At 48.7% G+C, this 19,199-nt stretch overlaps 1 protein-coding gene across 28 annotated transcripts in view; it reads left to right on the top strand.

Annotated features, from left to right (window-relative positions):
* Anks1b (ankyrin repeat and sterile alpha motif domain containing 1B) overlaps positions 1-18,293 on the top strand; it is an 861,781-nt gene extending 843,488 nt beyond the window's left edge. For 13 of the 28 annotated variants that reach the window (XM_041666241.1, XM_041666223.1, XM_041666182.1 and 10 more), the window contains 2 exons: positions 13,168-13,335; positions 16,519-18,293. In XM_041666241.1, the coding sequence (XP_041522175.1) occupies positions 13,168-13,335; positions 16,519-16,701 (351 nt within the window). In that variant the 3' untranslated portion in view covers positions 16,702-18,293. Of the gene's footprint in view, positions 1-13,167; positions 13,336-13,963 lie in introns of all 28 variants that reach the window. The other 15 variants (XM_041666251.1, XM_041666190.1, XM_041666138.1 and 12 more) reach the window with 5 other exon arrangements.
* The last annotated feature ends 906 nt before the right edge of the window (positions 18,294-19,199 follow it).

Raw genomic sequence — 19,199 nt, 5'->3', positions numbered from 1 at the left:
GTCCTGTGGCCTGAGAAGAAAGCGCAAGGCCTTCCCAAGAAAGATAGACTGAATTTCCGAGCTCGTGTCCTAGGGGACACTTGGTGCCCTGGATGCATGCAGGATGGAGGAGGACAGTGTGCTGTCTCCCAAGCTCACCTGGTCCAGGGGCCACTTTTGGAGAGCGTTCCTTCCACAGCAGTGGCACTTCTGGGTTGGGGGATGGTATGTGGGACGATACATATAACGTGTTGCCTGTTTCCATCGACACTAAATTTACTATTTCTCAAACGGCAGGGGGGTGAAAAGTAAAAAGAATAGACAAGAACAAAATGGGGGTCTCGGGTTAGTTGCCTTGGTTGGTGCTCTGATAAAACAACTTCAGGAGTGAGGGTTCACCTTGGCACACGGCAGCATACCATAAAGCTGTATCAACCATAGATATGCAGAGATTAATATCCTTTCCCCTCATCCTTTCTGTAACATATCGGAGACCAGCTTCAACAAGGGTACCACTTACCAGGGTAGGGGCACAGGGATTAGAAAAAGAGTAAAGAGAACGAAGATGTGAGTGAAAATAATAAAACAGAAACATGGGATAGCACCAGTGAATACTGAAATCCACCCGTGTTTAATGTCCACTTTCTTAAAATACCCCGACCCCAAAGGGTAGGAATAAGATTTAAAAAAACTGCATTACCATGATACAAGGAAATGAACAGACCAGTTGAAGGTTGCAGCCTACGCTCTTAGTTAAATATTCTGTTGCCAGAACCAGACAAATCATACTCAAACCCTAGACCAAAACATTCTGTAGGCAAACCACTCCTGGGGTGGAATCCATTGTTATCTCCTTAGGGGAGCGGGGACTTAGTTGGATCCTTTGACTATTGTTTGGGGTAGAACTAGATCCACTTTTCTTCCTGAAATACAAAGTCTGGACGTTAGCCACGTCTGTTGACAATAACCTTGATCAAGCAGAACTCTCTGATCTAAATCTAGGTGGGACCTTTGAGGTAGAAACACAATAACCTTGAAGGAATAGAAGTTCCAACTCTCTGACCTTTGGTCGGGGAGGAATGGCAACAACTTTGAGCAAGCTGAATCTCTGGCCTTCAGACAAGGTGGAAATAGGCTCACATTTTGGGGCCTCCATAGTAATGGATGATGTATTAAATCAATCTCATTTTGGACAGTTAGAAAGCAGGCATTTTGAGTTTTGTCACAGATTTCTTCACTACATTTATATATGTGCAACCATCCATCTGTATCCAAGGAGGGTTAGTTCTAAATCTAAAGAATTCACAGAGCCACTGACATTCAAGTCTCTTCTATGAAATGACATAGTATTTGCCTATGTCATTTACATATGCAATATTATGCATACTTTATATGATCATTCACTGTCAGTGCTATGTAAATGCTTCCCATAGTGTACTGCTTGGAAAACAGACATAGAAAAGAGTCCACACATAATGCATCAAGATGCAGGTTTCCCTACACATGCAGAATCATTAAAATAGACAATGGGTTGTATTTAGACAGCCCTCCAAAATAACTATGGTAACAGTCACATTTAGGGGTGTGATCCCTGCAGTCAGCCTAGTATTAAGTCCAAGGTGGGTTCATTCTGCCATAGTTTGATCAATAATACCACTTGCCCTTGGTTTCCTCTTCTGTAACACAGAGATAATGAGAGAGCTCACCTCCTGGGAAAGCACCTACTACACACAGAGATAATAGCAGAGCTCACCTCCTGGGGAAGCACCTACTGCACAGAGCAATAATAACAGTGCTCACCTCCTAGGGAAGCACCTACCACACACAGAGATGATAGAGGTGCTCACCTCCTAGGGAAGCACCTACCACACACAGAGATGATAGAGGTGCTCACCTCCTGGGGAAGCACCTACTGCACACAGAGATAATAACAGTGCTCACTTCCTAGGGAAGCACCTACCACACACAGAGATGATAGAGGTGCTCACCTCCTAGGGAAGCACCTACCACACACAGAGATGATAGAGGTGCTCACCTCCTGGGGAAGCACCTACTGCACACAGAGATAATAACAGTGCTCACTTCCTAGGGAAGCACCTACCACACACAGAGATAATAGCGGTGCTCACCTCCTGGGGAAGCACCTACTGCACACAGAGATAATAACAGTGCTCACTTCCTAGGGAAGCACCTACCACACACAGAGATGATAGAGGTGCTCACCTCCTAGGGAAGCACCTACCACACACAGAGATGATAGAGGTGCTCACCTCCTGGGGAAGCACCTACTGCACACAGAGATAATAACAGTGCTCACTTCCTAGGGAAGCACCTACCACACACAGAGATAATAGCGGTGCTCACCTCCTGGGGAAGCATTTAATGCACGGGTGCTCACCTCCTAGGGAAGCTCCTGCCACACACAGGGATAATAGCGGTGCTCACCTCCTGGGAAAGCACTTACTGCACTGAGATAATAACAGTGCTCACCTCCTAGAGAAGCACCTACCACACACAGAGATGATAGAGGTGCTCACCTCCTGGGGAAGCACCTGCCGCACACAGAGATAATAGCAGAGCTCACCTCCTGGGGAAGCACCTACTGCACACAGAGATAATAACAGTGCTCACCTCCTGGGGAAGCACCTACTGCACACAGAGATAATAGCAGAGCTCACCTCCTGGGGAAGCACCTACTGCACACAGAGATAATAGCAGTGCTCACCTCCTGGGGAAGCACCTACTGCACACAGAGATAATAGCAGAGCTCACCTCCTGGGGAAGCACCTACTGCACACAGAGATAATAGCAGTGCTCACCTCCTGGGGAAGCACCTGCCACACACAGAGATAATGACAGAGCTCACACCTCCTAGGGAAGAACCATGCTTTCAATGAGAAACCACATATCGTCTTTACAACTCTCATTTTCAATAAAGCATGGCTGCTAAGGATGTAGAGAATGCGAGGGACAGTTGTGGTATGATATTCTTGTCATCTGTTCCTGAGTTGGGATTTATGTCTCGGGTTTTGGTTTTCCACATAAGCTTAGTGCTCTGTAGCTCCCATCTGAGAGGGAAAGTAAAATTGCACACAGATGCACACCTGTGCTCATCGTGTGCCTATTGTTAGCCATCTACAGGTGTCGTCTCTCTAAGAGCTCAGGATCTACGTGGGTTAGAGACAGGTAATTGCACTAAAACTGCACCCATGCCATCCTCAAGTTGCCCCAGTGCCCAGCGGGATGGGGTCTCTCAGAGGAGGGATACTTGGCTGGAAGCTGTCCATTTACTTTGTGAGGACATGTGGTAGGCTTGGAGACATGACAACTCATTAATTCAACTCAGTAGGATGAGCCTGAAGCATTAGGCAGGCATCTGCAATAAACAAAGAAAAAGAAAGGCATTTGTGTGTGCTGTCAGCCCTTCCACTCCACAAGCTCTGTATCCACGGGTCTAACCAGACACAGATCAAAAGTGCTCTGAAAAGCACTATGTACTCAATAACATGTACCAACTGATTTTTCTTCTTATTATCCCCTAACCAATATCACATGGGGATGGATTCGGAGAGGATGAACACTTGCTCAGTATTTCAAGTCATCTAGAGACGGCATAGAGCGTAGGAGGTGTTCACAGGTGAGGTCAAATCCTACCCTATCAGAAATAAGACACTTATGCATCCTCGGTTTGGTCCAAACACAGAGGAATGGCTGTATTGAGTTTACTAACTCAAGAAAATGGGCACATCCATTTGAGAAATATTTTTAACAGCAAGACTCTTTTAGAGGTCTTGAATTTGGTGAGGGCCCCATTCCCAAGGCTTCGTGAGCCAGTAAGGAATTTACTATCGGCGTCCACTAAGTGCTTCAGCTGTTGAAGAGGAAGACGAAGAGATCTGAAAACGCTCTCTCCCATTTCCTTGCCAAGTGACGTGAGGGCCTCCTTCCATTCTAGTGGTCCTGACCCTGTATGGTGATGTGAGAGCTCAAACTGGCCTGAAACCTTAGAAGGCGAATGAACCCTTGAGCACAGTTGACCCCACGCCGCTGTGTGAGGCCTCTGTGGAAAGCCTGGAGTGTTACCAGGAAGGGAGTCCTGACTCGGCGAGCATGCCGTGTCTACCTAGGCTTGGGGTGAAGCATGACATTAAACCTTAATAGATACCGTGGGATGCTCTGCCACATTCCGGGGTATTGTCTTTGAAAAATGTATAATGGCATGCAAAATCTGTTCATGATACAGCATTACATGAAAAGCAACTTATAAAAATGCACATAAAATATTACCCTGATTTGGTATTTAAATTCACATATATAAATATTCATGGAGTTTATGAAGTACATGAGGGTATATACAAATATAAAAGGAAAACAACAGAATATAGCAGTAGCTGTACCCAATGGTGGGATTTTACAGGTGAACCTAATTTCTTCCACAGTCTCTGCATCTCCGACATCATCTACGTATACTCCTACTATAATTAGGATGGGGAAATAATTTCCCCTCTCATTCAGTTAGCATAAATTAGCTCCGGAGAAGGCCTCTGAATGGTGGCCAGTTAATATGTCAGTCCTGGTCCAGATATGCCTCTTGTCGGAGGTGTTCTGCTTCTTTCTAAATACCAAAGATCACGAGTAGGCAATGGCATGTATTTCTATAAACCAGTGGGGTCGTTCCTAGGTGGTACTTGGGAAGATTAACTATAGGTAAAGATGTCAATGAGATCTGTGAATATGCCCAGAATATTCTCAGTTATTTTTGCCTCTGGACGTGAGTGAAGCAAATTGCAGATAAAAGTTATCCCAGCTCTTAAAACACAAGGACTCAAGCAGCATGGAGGCAAAGAGAACTACAGCTTCTGTCGGAAGCCATACTGACAAGACTGAGATGCCTTCCACTGGCATTTGCTCGGCACTTGTTCACCGTGTCTTTCCGTGGGAGAAAAGATAACATGAAGGGATGGCCCAGTCATCCACCGTGGACTTATTTTGATCCTAAGATGCAAGTTCCCTTATCTTAGGAACTTACTGTAGCTTCCTCTTCCTCGTTGGGGACCAATGGTACCGTACACTAAGTCCCTAGACTTGCAAAGCTGAAGGAGACTGGTACTGCTCAAGGCACTCAGTCAACCAGGGGGTCAGAGCTACAGAGGGGAAATCATGACAAACGCCACACAGTGGCAGAATTATGCCCGAGGGCTGAGAGGCTACAAGAAAGAGATCCAAACTCAGCCTGGGAGGAAAGGCAAGGAGACACGGAGAGAGCCTTGAGGAGCGCGTGGCTGGAGGGTGTCTACAAAGATGAGCAGTAACTCATCGGGGACAGAGGACAGACGAGCAAAGGGTGCATGCTGAGTAACATGATCAGCCATTCTGGAACAGTTTTGAGGAGGTGATTGTTGAAATGAAGGGTTTTACGGTATCAGGAATTGACCCTAGGGACTCATGCATGCTGGACAGGGTCTCCATCACAGCTTCGTTTTACTTTGAAACAGGGCCACACTGGTTGCCTACTCTGGCCTAAATTCACTCTCTAGCCCAGGCAGGCCTTACATCTGCAATCCCCCTGCCTCAGCCTCTTGATTAACTAGGACTGCAGGCCTGCACCTCCAGGCCCAGCTGAAATATTATTTTCTGAGATGACACCAGTCCTTGGTCATTGCCCCTTGAAGCACTAACCATTGGGCCTTAGAATGCTGTGTTCCTGTTTGGCGTGACTATCACTGTACACATGTCCCTATGGGTGCCTGCCATCTTTTACTCATTGACTCTGTCAGTAACTAACTGGGCAGAAGACTGATGGCGGTGTCTTCCCTGAGAATCCAGGCACTCCTAGGATAGGAAACCTAAAGACCACTGGAATCTCACCCTCTTCAGTTTTTAGACCTATTTTTATTATTTTTATGCACATGAGTGTTTGCCTCCATGTAGGTCTGTGCACCACGTGTGCCTGAGGAGGTGGTAATGCCTCCATGTGGGTGCTGTGAACAGAACCTGGGTCCTTAGCAACAGGTGCTCTTAACTATCTAGCCAACTATCCAGCCCCTCACACCCACTTCTTAGTCTGTCTCTACAGTGAATGTGATAAGGAGCTCAGCCCTGATGTATTTAGTCCATGCAGAAAACCTGAGGATTGTACTTATGGCCTCTATCACTGGAGCGCACGGATACAGCTGACCTGAAGCTAGTTGTGACACTTGGGTTTCTCTGCCCTTGCTGCCAGGTGCAGACACAGTTCTGATCCCTGCTGTCAGTTCTGAACCTCTTCACGGTGGCAGGGAGCCTTGTGCTGATTCAGGAAGTGCTCCTGTTAAGGAATAGCCAGGCCTAGGTCTGTGGCTCCCAGAGCTATGGCACCAACACATTGTTCTGTGATTCCAGTCGTGAAAATGTGGCCACTGTTTTTCTAGTACTGATGTGAGGTCTGAATGGTCGGTGACTAAAGGGTGGCTTCCCTGCCTGCCTAGGGGCCCTTCCCTGGGGGGTCCTTCCCACCGCAGCTCACTTCCATCCTTGTCACGTTTACCTGATGGTGTGGATGCTGACAGCATTCCTTATCAGCACGTTGTCAGGGATGGGCTAAGCAAAGTGACCCCTGTGATGACTGAGTGAGTGTATGGCCACACCTCATGCTTTATTCTATATAAGATTCAAGAGCCCCCATCAATAGATACTCTACAGGGACACACAAATGTGAACTAGGCTAGAAGCCATGCCAAAGTTCTGGAACATCACAGTTCTAGTACCAATTGACAGCACAGAGCTCTCAGTGGTTATCATGGCTGAACCAAAGATTGCCCTCTGACCTTCTGGAGGTCAAGGTGAACGACACGATTTCTCCAAAAGGAGCGTAGACCTCCCTCCTCACAAACAAACAAGACTGAAGTCGGAAAAGACATACTTCTCCTGGTCCCCATGAAGAATCTTTCCCTTCGTACCCATTCTCCACTAGTAGCTATACGATGGGGGGGGACAATAAATGTGGGAGTCAGGACACCAGCAGACTCATGCAAGAACATGGAGCAGGACATCCAAGTTACACAAAACACTGGCTGGCCAGAAGTCATTCTTGATTTGAATTTGACGCTGCCACTTGATAAACGTGTAAACCTGGCCAATTTTATCAAGTCATTGGTCCTGAGTTATTCTTCATATATGAAAGGGAGGTGATAATTTATTCTATATAAGATATATAAGACAGTCCAGAGTAGTGGTTCTCAAACTTTCTAACAACGTGACCTTTAATACAGTTCCCCATGTTGTGGTGACCCCCCCACCAACCATAAAATTATTTTTGTTGCTAGTTCATGATTGTAATTTTGCTACCCCTATGAATTGTAATGTAAATATCTGATATGCAGGATATCTGATATGTGACCTCTGTGGAAGGATCCTTCAACTCCAAAGGGGTCAGATCCATAGGTTGAGAACCTCTGGTCCAGAGCCTGGTCCCTGGGACACAACACAGTCCTGTGGCAATTGCTGAGAAGTTCTAGATGAGGAGGAGGCTCCATTGACATGGAGGAAATACAGTTCAGTCCTAGCTCATCAGTGATCAGACTTGATGCTAAGCTCCAACCCCACACAATGGTGAGGGCAGACTGAGAGTGTCCACGGGTGAAGGTCCCCAGTAGGACATTTTTGTAGTGGGGCTTGACAGAAGTTAGACCATAGATGATTTGACTCTTTGGTACCTAAAGAGGAGTCTTGGAGGTTTCTGACTAGAGAAAGCACTAGGTATTTTAAAATTCAACCGAACAGATGTTAGAATTCAAATCCAATGTGAGAACTGAAGCCTCTAGACAAGATTCATGACCAAATAGATGGCCAGCCTGCTGGTCCATGGACGTAAGCCAGTCTAACACCTGCACATGCGTCCTGGACCGTGCTGGAAAATCGTTCCCAGTCCTCCCAGCCAAAGAAGGAAGGAGAGGCAGGGAATGCCCACGGGGAAACATGAAGAATGAATAGGATGAGCGCGAGCATCAAACTAGAAAAATGTCACAATTGAAAAATTACTCATCTTCGTTTAGATGAAGTTCAGAACACAAAAAGATGTTTAAGAAAAGTCAACCACAGTGGGGGTTTAGTTCAGCGATAGAGTGCTTGCCTGGCAGATGCGAGGCCCTAAGTTTGATCCTCAGCCCTTGCAGACGGAGAAGAGGAAAGGACAAGGACAGAGGAGAGAGAGTGGGAGAGGGAGGTCATTCACAAGCTCAACAGTCATGATCGCTAATGTTAATGCTCCAAGATAAACCTGGGTTTTATGCATATATTTCTACATATTTCTAAAGAGAGGATCCCACTATATAGGCCAGGCTGTCCTGGAACTCGGGATGTTCATGCCCCCGCTTCCTGAGCACTCAGGATTACAGGTGTGCACCAACATGTCTAACTTTTGCTTGGCCTATTAACCAGCTCTTTCCAATGACTCTATTTTCATCTTTTCTTTTTTTTTCCAGACAGGGTTTCTCAGTGTAGCCCTGGCTGTCCTGGAGCTCATTCTGTAGATCATGCTGGCCTCAAACTCACAGAGATCCACCTACCTCTGCCTCCCAAGTACTGGGAATAAAGATGTATGCCACCCCCATCTGGCATCGATTTTCCTCTTAAATGACTATCCAGAATCCCACTTTGTGAGATTTTTATACATTGTAATGAGTGCTCTCAGACACAATGTCATCGAATCCTTGAGCCTAACAGATTGCCAGGCTAAGTGGAGAATCCCTAGAGAGCATGTACTAACATGTTCCATTCCCTGGGGCCCAGGACTTTTCCTGGGGGAGGGCAGACAGCCCACAGTCTATGATGCAGATTTGCTACAATCAAACTGAAGGACGTGCCAGGTCAGCCTCAGGACTAGGGTGCAGGGTGCATCTCTTCATCTCTCCATGGTCCCCCTTTGTTGCTGAGAAGCTTGGTGGAACCATTGGCTCCTCCATCACTGAATGAGCATCTTATGGACACTATTGGTTGTGTCTACAGGCCAGGGAGCAGGGGCATGCCCACAACAAGCTCAGTAAATATCCTGATGATGTTAAAACTGCACCTCTGGCTGTCTGGAAGAGTCCACAGTAAATGCCAGTGACCTCCACATCTCCACTTTGCAAAGGAGAAATAAGTTTGTATATGTTAGGTACCATTAGACTCCGTCCTTGAGATAGGATGGCCCCTTAAGTTCCTCATTGACTAGAGATCCTTAGGGAAGAGGAAATGGAAGGGAAGGTGAGATTTTTGTATATATTCTCCCACTTTTACTGCATTGAATTGGGACTCCCCGTCTTTGTCCTTAGCGATATAATTCATGTAGAGCACTTCGCATGGTACATGGCACACAGTAAATAATAAATGTTGGTCTGTATTGTCATTGGGTTCAATACTGTTGTTAGTGCCTCTCAATATGATCCAGTAAGGTAGGTGGCTATGTAAGATAAGAAAACTGAAGGTCTTGGTAAGCTGTTTCTAATAGTTACCCCTACAATCACACCAAATCAGCCATGCCCATGCATGTTTCACTGGTCTGCGTAAGGCAGAAAACACAAGAAAGCCACTTGCCATGTGTCTCTAGAGATCTATGGTGGACAGGTAAACTGGAGGTTGTGCCCACAGCCTTGAACATGCCGGATAAGCATCCTACCACTGAGCCGCATCCTCAGCCCCAGGTGACTGTCCTTGCATAAGCCACACAATGCAGGGAGGAGCCTGGGTCGCAACCAGGCAGCCTGTGAGTTGGGAAGTAACGAATATAAACCTAAATGAATTCCTGTGAATACCCACAGGGGGCAATAACCCAAGATGAGGAGAGCCCGGTCATGCTGACTCCAAAGGTCCGAAGCCTGTTTGAAAGAATAACTGTGACATTTGACAGGGCTGGACCCTCGACTGCCACTTCCTGGTAGCCAGGGCTGGGGTGGGATGAATCCAGCCTGGGGCTCCCATGCCAAGCACTGTCCACCACAGCTCAGAGGCTGGAGGCTCCACTTTCCACACTGCGGAGCCAGGGAAGGCTCAGCCAGCCTCCGCTATTTATGCTGTTTCGTTATAGGTGGTGTAATGAGCACCACATGAGCTGGGGGCAGAAAACAACACCTGCTTCATTAGCCTTTTGCGATGCTGTTAATTCCACGATTCAGGCTGGACCCCCAGGTTCTGCTCTTTGCTCCCCAGTATCTGGGGTCTTGGTTGGGCCAGCTCGAATGGTTACAGTTATTGCTCAGCTTATGATCTGCCTAGGCCCTGGGGTTCCCCCATGTCCTGTGTGCCGAATGGCACCTCAAGTCCTATACCTAGGGGCTCGGCTGGGAACTGTGTGGTGCCTGGATTGATCCGGCCCTGCTCCTTATCAGGTGGCACCTTCCCCTGGTCCACTCAGCATCCAGGCATAGTGGCCTCAGGGTGGTCAGACGTCACACAGTCCTAACTCCCAAAGCAAATGCTGCCCGGGCAGAGGCTACAAGACTCCTCCCAGTCTGTATAACAATAAAACTGTCTTTACATTACTCATGGTAATTAACCTATTCATATAATGAATATCCTTAATGTATAATTAAGTCCTACTACAATATGGCTTTCTATTTTGTCCTAACAGTGTCCAGCTCTCATAAAGAAAAAAAAAATTCTCTTTCCATTGTCCATCGTGGGGATGACACAGGAGAAGCAGGCAGAATGATCCTGCAAAAAAATACATTGGAACATTGTATTGAGGGTGTGGCTCCATGTACAGCATCTGCCTGCCCAGGGCCCTGGGTTCCACCCCTGGGAAGAGGCGAGGGGTGGGGGGAGGGAGGACGGAGTAAACGCATGTCCTCAGGTCCTCCCTGACAGCACCCGTTCCCTGCTGGGTCTGGTACAGTTGAGACAGTGAAGGTCTCAGTGCCTACAGCCCCTCTTTCTCATCCAGCATCCATATTTCAAACATCAAGGCCACAGGAAAGACAGAAAGGTAACAATAGCTAATTCTTCACTGAATCACAAAAGAACATTCTAAATCATCCTTTAAAAGATGGGGGTCAGTGGAGGCACACAACTTTAATCCCAGCACTCAGGAGGCAGAGGCAGGTAGATCTCTGAGTCTGAGGGCAGCCTGGTCTACGGAGAGAGTTCAAGGACAACCAGGGCTACACAGAGAAACCCTGTCCCCCCCCCCCCCAAAAAAAAAAAGAAAAGAAAAAGAAAAAAAAAGCAAGACACCTGCCATCCCAGCACTGGAGAGGCTGAGGCAGGATGACTGTCACAAGTTCAAAGCCAGTTGGGGGTTGGATGGTCTGGTCTCCCAGTCGGTCATTTAAAAGGGCAAAACATCTGTTTAGCATGCATAAGCTTTTGGCTTCCCATCGTAACCCACGGTAACCACATGGAAATCCCAGCTGCTCACATGAGTGGTCCTGGCTTCCACGTGAAGATGCTGTCATCTTACACAGCTCTCACTTGGAGGAACTTGTCTGAGGCTGATGGTGAAGGAATTGCACCTACGTGCTTGCTCAGATTCTCACCAGCCCCCGAACACAAGTGTCTGCTACAGACACTTTCCGCAGGAAGGCTGAACAAAGCCAAGAACGGCAATGCGCTCCTGACACTGAGGACGTCAGGAGGCCCATCAGTCCTCCACGACCCCCGCCAGTGCTGAGGGAAAGCCAACAAGGACTTGTGACGTGTGCCGAGTGTAGGCAGAGGCAAGGGCTCAGCCCTCTTTGTGCAGTGATGGTCAGAGCTGCCTCCTTGTCCTCCTCCACTATTGTTGCTGTGCTGCTAATTTACTCGGCTGACTCATTCGCGGAGGCAAACACGGCTTAGCTCTCTGTACTTCAGGGAAGAGTGTGACCTGGCTGTGCAAGGGACAGTATCTCAGCATCAAATGTCCACTTGCTAGGTGCTCAGAGACTGACCCACCCTCTGTCAAACCAGCCCCTCGAGATCATAGGCGTTGCCCCACTTGGTTCAAAGACCATGGCCTTGACCTAAAACCTGGTTGGTCTTAGTTGGTGAGTCTCTTCCCCATGGCCTTGGAAGGCCGTCCCACGTCATCCCTCCTCACTGAGTTCTAGGCCACCCCACTGAGTACCAAAAACAACAACAGCCCCAACGCTTCTCCCAGCCCGCTGAGAAGGCATGGAGGATTCGGAATGAGACCGGCAAGACAAAGCATGCTATCTGCAAATTTGAAAAGCCACACAGAAACACCGTGGGGACAATCAGAGAGTGAAAAGTTTGAGACAGATGGTGGCTGCTCTCCGCTGCTGCAGACTGAGAACATTCCCAAGCTCGGGGTGTGGCTTAACGTAGAGCTGTTGCTAAGCATGCATGAGCCTACAGGTTCAGTCCCCACGCACATTCTGTGTGGACCGGTAGGCATCCACTTTTTGAATGGCACAGCCTGACCTCCCTCCTTTGAGTGGCTAATGTCATGCTGTCCCTGTGAAAGATGGTGAAGGGGGAAAGCTTCACGTGGAAGAAAAAGCAGAAATCAAAAGAAGTACGTGAAGAAGGACGGGCAGAGACCACCCTGAGAGAACCGGTCCGAGACAAGACACGTACCTCGCAGGAGAGGTTTGGTGTGGCGTCCCAGCCCGACAGGTTCTCATGTCTCTTGGTGATTTGATGATAAAATATAGAGTGAACCCTTGGGGAGTGCAGAAATCCTTAAGAAACAGACAGATAATTGGCTCCGTGTGAGCGGTGTTTGCATGCTCGCTGCTGCTGCTGCTGCTGCTGAGAGACGCCACACCAGAATGACTAATACTTCTCCCTGGCCTAAATTAGATTCTGATTGTGTTGTGTATATATCCACCGGATCACAGATGTTAGAGGGGGAAAAAAAGACCCAAACTTCTCCGGAACACCTCCTGTGGAGCGTGTGGGATCGTCTGCGCCAGGCGTGACACCACTACTAACCCCTTCCCACCCCCATGGGAGCTCCACCTGGAGAGCACCTGGGGCTGGCGGGCTGCAGAGGGAGCTGTACATAGAGGAGTAATGAAGGAGACCCCGCAGTGTGGCTCCACACAGATGCTCCCTGGGTGGCCAATGCCCAGCGTGTCTGGTTCTTAGAGATTGTCCCGGAGTCACTGCAGCTGCAGGTAAAGTGAGCAGTTGAAGGCCCTCCCTAGCTCGTGTCCTACACTGGCCCTCAGCCATTCATTCTGGTCCACTGGTTGCCAGTAGTAAATGCTTTGTTTGCTTCTCTTGCAGAATTTAGCCTATGAAATCATCCTAACCCTGGGACAGGCATTTGAGGTCGCTTACCAGCTAGCCCTACAAGCGAGAAAGGGGGGACATTCTTCCACGCTTCCGGAAAGCTTTGAAAACAAGCCCTCCAAACCCATCCCCAAGCCCCGCGTTAGCATCCGCAAGTCAGTGGTAAGTAGTGGAGAAAGGCGTCTCTAAGCCTGCCGCCAGAGGGGGGCGGGTTGCAAACAGGGCCCGGTTTGCAGTAGGGGAGGCCTTTAGAATCCAGCCTGCCCTCCCCTGTCCTTTCCCTTGGTCTCCTGCTGGCATGTGACCATCATCCTTATCTTGGTTCCTGCAGTCTCCGAGAATCCTCTCCCCGACCCAAAGGTACCAGAGAGAGAAATCCCATTTTTGCTGCCACCTGCAGCAGCCGCAACCTCGGGAGGGCAGAATACTGGCTGCCTCTTCTGTTTATGGTATGGCTTCCCAGAAGGTCTAGAAAATTCTGGGGGCAGCTTTCTGTGAGGCCTCACCTGCCATCCTAACCGAGTCAGGCCTCTGCCCCTCCAGAGAGGTTTGCAGAGGCTCAGGGTGACGATGCTCTGGTACCCTCCTGGCAAACGCCAGATGCCCCCAGCTTCTGTGTCTTTCGAGAGGCCAAGGCATCATCCTTGCGATGCCTGGGCCACATCCTGTGTGCCTTCCCTCTGGACAGCTGAAGCTCCTTGCAGCCTAGTCACTGCTAGAAGGTGACACCCCTCTCCTCCCTGTCATCTACCTCCCTCCAGGAACTTCCTCCCTTCCCTCCCTCCCACAGGCTCTGCAGACTTCCTGTCCCAACAGGCTGGTATGACTACAAAGCGGCCGCCTCTGGTAGTAGCAACACCCCAGAGCTGGAAGGCGCCCAACCAGCTTCCCATCTGCTTTCTGCTCCAGCTACCTACCATCCTGCATCCTAGAGTCTCTGGGATTGGCACCGGGCAGGCCCCCAGAATGCATTGCCCCCCTCACCCTGCAATCTTTCCATCTGCCAAATTCTCCTCCCAGCAGCCCTCAGCCTCCATGTCATGCGGAAATAGACATTTTTAACCTCCCAAAAGAGGTTCCTTCCTTTGGTGACGATGTGGCTACTGGTTCTGGGGCCCCTCCCTCTCCTGTCTTGGGTAACTTCTGCACCCGCGGGGATGACCCCTCAGCTGACTGGTCATCACCAAGGGCTGTCCCTCTCAGATCCCACACTGCACTGCTACCCCTGACCTTCCTGCCTCAGCACCACCCCAGCCCATGCTCCCAGCGCCCTCTCTCTCCTCTCTCCAGTCCCGCCAAACCCCAAACTGGGACGCGCCTGCTCAGTCCATTTTTAAGCATCTCCACCGAAATCAACATAAATCCTTGCTTCTCTCCTCCCTCTGCTGGGCCCCGTAAATGGCACAACCCTCCATCACGCTGCTCGCATCCAAACCCACAAGTCCCCTTGACTACTGCTGCATCCACACCTCTCCATCCAACCCGTGAGCAGGGGCCATTCTCTGTTCCCCTGGAGTGCACCTTCAGCCTGCCCACTCCTCTCCATTTCCTCCTTCAACCCCGCCCCTCCAATCCAAGCCCTTCCTGGTTTCTCCCTTTCTCCACACAGCAGAGACCCTGGCACCCAGGAAATACCACACTCCGCCCCGTTCCTTGACTATCCACTTCTCAGTGTCGCTTAAGTCTCTCCCTACAGCAGGAAGGCTCTCTTCCACCTCCCCTAGCCCCCGCCCCCATCCCTGCCCTGCATGGCCCCCTCCACGGGACCCTAAGAGTCACAGTTGCATGAAGACGCTTTTCCTGCCTGAAATAGATGCCTGGTCACACTCTAGCCCCCTTTCCTTCTCTGTAGTATTTACTGCGTTTGTTTTCTTGCCACTTATCTCTGCCTCTCTACTTCATGACATACACTGACATGCTGTGACCCCGGGGGCCAGGGCCTTAGCATCCACTTAACACACATCTGTTCTTAAAGAAGTGAGATCCTGCCGGTGGATTTAACAAATGTGTCTCTGAGTCTGACTAGGCTTCTGGGTGTCCAGGAACGCACAGCATGCTTGGGGGATTGTCACTTAGGCTACTATATTCCTTCTCGTGTGGGCTGGGTAAGTCTGTTCACCGGGGTCCGCGTAGACTTCTTCCAGATGCACACAGAGCTTCTCGCCGTAAGGGCTCATAGAATATTCATCTAGCTGCCCTCTCTGGGAACCGGGAAAATACACAGTGAATACGGCTAATGGCTTTACCTGGCTCTGGTTCCAGTCCCTCACCAGGCTTCAGTATTCCCACTTCCTCAGCTCTGGCTGTTTACTGTTAGGAAATAGTGCTCCCAAGACTGGGAAGTCCTTCCCTGCGGCTAAGGAGACACAGCAGAAACGCAGAAGAAGGCAGCCCGACAGGTGCATAGGCACAGACAAACCCTGCAGCCTCCAGCAGGCTGAAGAGCTGGTAGAGGAAGGCTGAGCATGCCTTCCAGAAATCCCTTGGCCCAATTTACAGAGCAAAGTCCATGCCCAGAGGATGAGAGACGTTAGGGAACCAGCTTAACTGCGGCCTGTCAGAGCTCAGACCTTAGCTACTGCCCTGGGAATGGCCTGCTTGGCCATTGTAAAAGACAAGGACAGTTGAGGTCAAGGCCCAACCTCACACTCCATCTCCCCCAGGGATCTGTGCCTGCCTTCTGTCTACCCCAGTACCTCCTCCTATCCTGGCAGCCCACTCATTGTCTTAAAACTATTTATTGACCGTACAAATATTTACTCTATGCCTGCTTCACACTGGGCTGCCAGGAGCTTTGCCAGGTTTGGAGAACACAGTAATCAAGGGAACATAAAACCCCACCTTGGTGGGCAGCCACTGTAGAGAGGGAGTAGGACAGGAAGCCGGCTGGCATATGTATCAGTAAGAGAGCAGAAGGGGGAAGCAGAAAAGTCATTTTGTAAAGGTGCCATTTTGTAAAGGGTGTGGCAGGTACGGCTTCTAGGAGATGTCCGAGTCAAGACCTGGACCATCCTGGCTAAGAGCCAACGGAGAGAAGAGAGGCCTTGCGCGAGGATGGGTGCTTGAGGTCCAGCAGCAGGGAGAGGAGAGGCTATGCGCACTGATGGGTGTCTGAGGTCCAGCAGAGGGGAGAGGAAAGGCCTTGTGCGATGATGGGTGGCCAAGGTCCAGCTTCAGGTTAGCATGGCAGAAAGTTCAGCAGGCAAGTGGGTGGGCACCCGCAGGGTCCCCCTGAGGGTTTAGGGTTCTTTAGGGACCCCGCTGGAGGGTGGGAACCGCCACTGCTCACCCCGCTGCCTGAGCCCTGGGGGGCGGGGCCAGGTCTCACACGCCTCACCCTTGCAGGCTCCTGCAGAGTCGCTGTGCAGTGCAGGTGCGAAAGCGCGAACACCAGGTCCGCCCCGCAGCGCGGCTGGGCGCGCGGGGCCCGAGGTGGGGTTCCAGCGGCGCCCCCGCGGCCGCGCCGCCGCCCAGCTGCCGGATAACGGGCATCAGCCTTTCTGTTTTAAAGCAGATGGACCCTTCTGAGCAAAAGACTCTGGCCAATCTGCCGTGGATTGTGGAGCCGGGGCAAGAAGCCAAGAGGGCCATTAATACCAAGTATGAAACCACGATTTTCTGATACTCGCCGCCCCGTCCTCGCGGTGCCTTGCTCGCCAAGCAGTCCCCGCAGCAGGCTTTCCTTCGCGCCTCCGTGTCCACCCGCCCGGGAGGAAGACTGCTCAGCTCGCGTGGCCTCGTCACGGGCGGAAAGGCCGCCGGCCATCCCTAGGGAGCTTTCTGCCAGCGAGACTTTGTCGCCCCTAGAGGCGCGGGGCTTGGGGGGGCTGCGCGGGGCACCCCAACTCCGCTACCACCGCCTCCGAGGTACTGTTCGACTGCCCCGTACTTGCTTTGCTTTAGTTGGGGAGAAAATCTTTTTAAAAGTGATGGAGGGGGTCTCCAGTACTGCCTAAAAGTCTACAAACATCTTGGGGTTTAAGTTTTCACCGTCAGCCGTTTTGAAGGGAAAGTCAGGACAGTACTAGCGCCCCCCCCAAAAGCATCTGTAAAATCATTGTTATCACCGAGTGCAGTCTCATGCAAAAAGACAAAGCAACCCTCACGATTGCCAGGAAATTCCGTCTCCCGATTTCTATATTTGTGGATTTTATATGTAATCGACTATGTCAGATAAAGGAAACCTTTATTGAATGATTCAAAAATTTAAAAGTGATTTAAAACAGAGGAATTTATTATGCACAGAAAAAAATGTGTCTTGTATTAAATATTTTTATTAAAAGAATGTTTCATTAATGCATTCATAAGAACATTGCGCTTGCTGTGCGGGATGTTTCTGGTTTCAAGTGACTCCATCTCTACTGCACAAGGATCGGCTCAGTTGTGACAACCTCTGACACCGTCCCAAAGGCAGGAGATCGGGCTCGCGCCCACTCGGGGTGACCCAAAGTGCTGACGCAGCCATAGCCCGCACGAGTGGTTTTTAGAAATTTTTTTTTTAACCTTCGAAGTGTTTTAAAGAACATGTTTAACAAAAATAAATATATAATCTAGGGCTCCTGCTGTCAAGATTTCTGTCATGGAAACCTTGTTTGAGAATGGTGTTAATAAAATTCTATTGCAATTTTTTTTCTAGAAAAAAATAAATAACACAAAAAAAGAAGAAATTCCAAAGTAATAAAGACTTTTCTTGAAAAAGATTAAAAAATGTTTGCTTACTATTTGATTAAATAAATTTACTTACGTTTCTTTAAGGCATTTTAATTTTTTTAATGTCTCTGTGGAGTATTTGTATGATATCATAATGTATATTTCTGTAGAATCAAATTATATAAACAGTACCAATATCATTATAGAAAAATAACATTTTAATGTATATTGTTCTAACTGATCATATTGTGACTCATTTTGAAGTTCATTATAGCGATATTGATAAATTGTGAACTTGTCTTAATGTTTTTTTATTAACCAATATTATTTTAAACCTGAGATTATCACATTCATCAGTTGATGAGTTTTGAAAAAAAAAACTAACTAAATTTCATTTCCACTGACAAATGTATATGGTTTTAGTTCAGTGTCAGAGAATTTTAATACAATATTAAATTACTTGAACTGAATAGTTCCTTGTATATATTTTGCCTATTCACTGTTGATATGTATGTAGTAACCCGAGAGGAAAATAACACTAAAATATGGTACCAAAAGGAACTTGTATAGGAGCGAAGCAGCCTGTGGCTTTGCCGAAACACATGTGTGTGTGTAAATAAGCTTGGGCTTCCAGTTATAAATTTTGTAATTTTTGTCATTATTTATATCCTATTTTAAAAAAAAAGCACACAAAATAAAACAGAAGTACAGTGACTGGTGCTTGGCATCATTCCGTGAGCACCCCCACAACACACTCCCACTGAGGAGGGGGGCCAAAGGCCCCGCCCTCTGAGCAGCCACAGATAAAGATTTTTCTTTCTTTTCTTTTCTTTTTTTTTTTTTACAATTGGCAACATCACTGAGAAAAACTTGCTCATTTCCAAATTCACACAGTCTGAAAAAGAAACACTATCTTCTGGAGCTTGAATTTCAGCCATAAGCCAACACTTCAAAGTGGCAGATAAGGGGGGATTGGTTAAGACAGACATTTCTAAGACAGAGGGGACTCCCCCGCCCCGAGAATGGACTGCTTATATAGCACAGCATAGGTGGCTTGCCTGGGAAAGTATCCACTATACATGTATACATTCTATACATCCTATACATCCTGAACATCCAACTAGACACCTTTGTCCCTGCTATAAAGTGGGTGAGGAGCCAATCAGAGTCACGCTGATCCTAAGGTCAGTAATCACCACACTGCGTGTCCTCTGACCTTCAGGTCACCCACTGCCCAGCCCATGACTGCTACCCTTGGAAACCCAAAGCAGTCTTAGGGTGTTCTCTGCCTGTCATGCAGAGGCCTGGAGCTTTGAACCCAAGAGAGCTAAACTAGGGAAAGCCGGGCTGAAAGGGACCCTGGGACACGTCTCTCC

The sequence above is a fragment of the Microtus oregoni genome, unplaced genomic scaffold, assembly GCF_018167655.1.
Source record: "Microtus oregoni isolate MIOR12 unplaced genomic scaffold, Mior012 000001F_ref0000356, whole genome shotgun sequence".
Lineage (NCBI taxonomy): Eukaryota > Metazoa > Chordata > Mammalia > Rodentia > Cricetidae > Microtus > Microtus oregoni.
The sequence above is the reverse complement of the archived record's forward strand: the minus strand, read 5'-3'. Positions and strand labels throughout refer to the sequence as shown.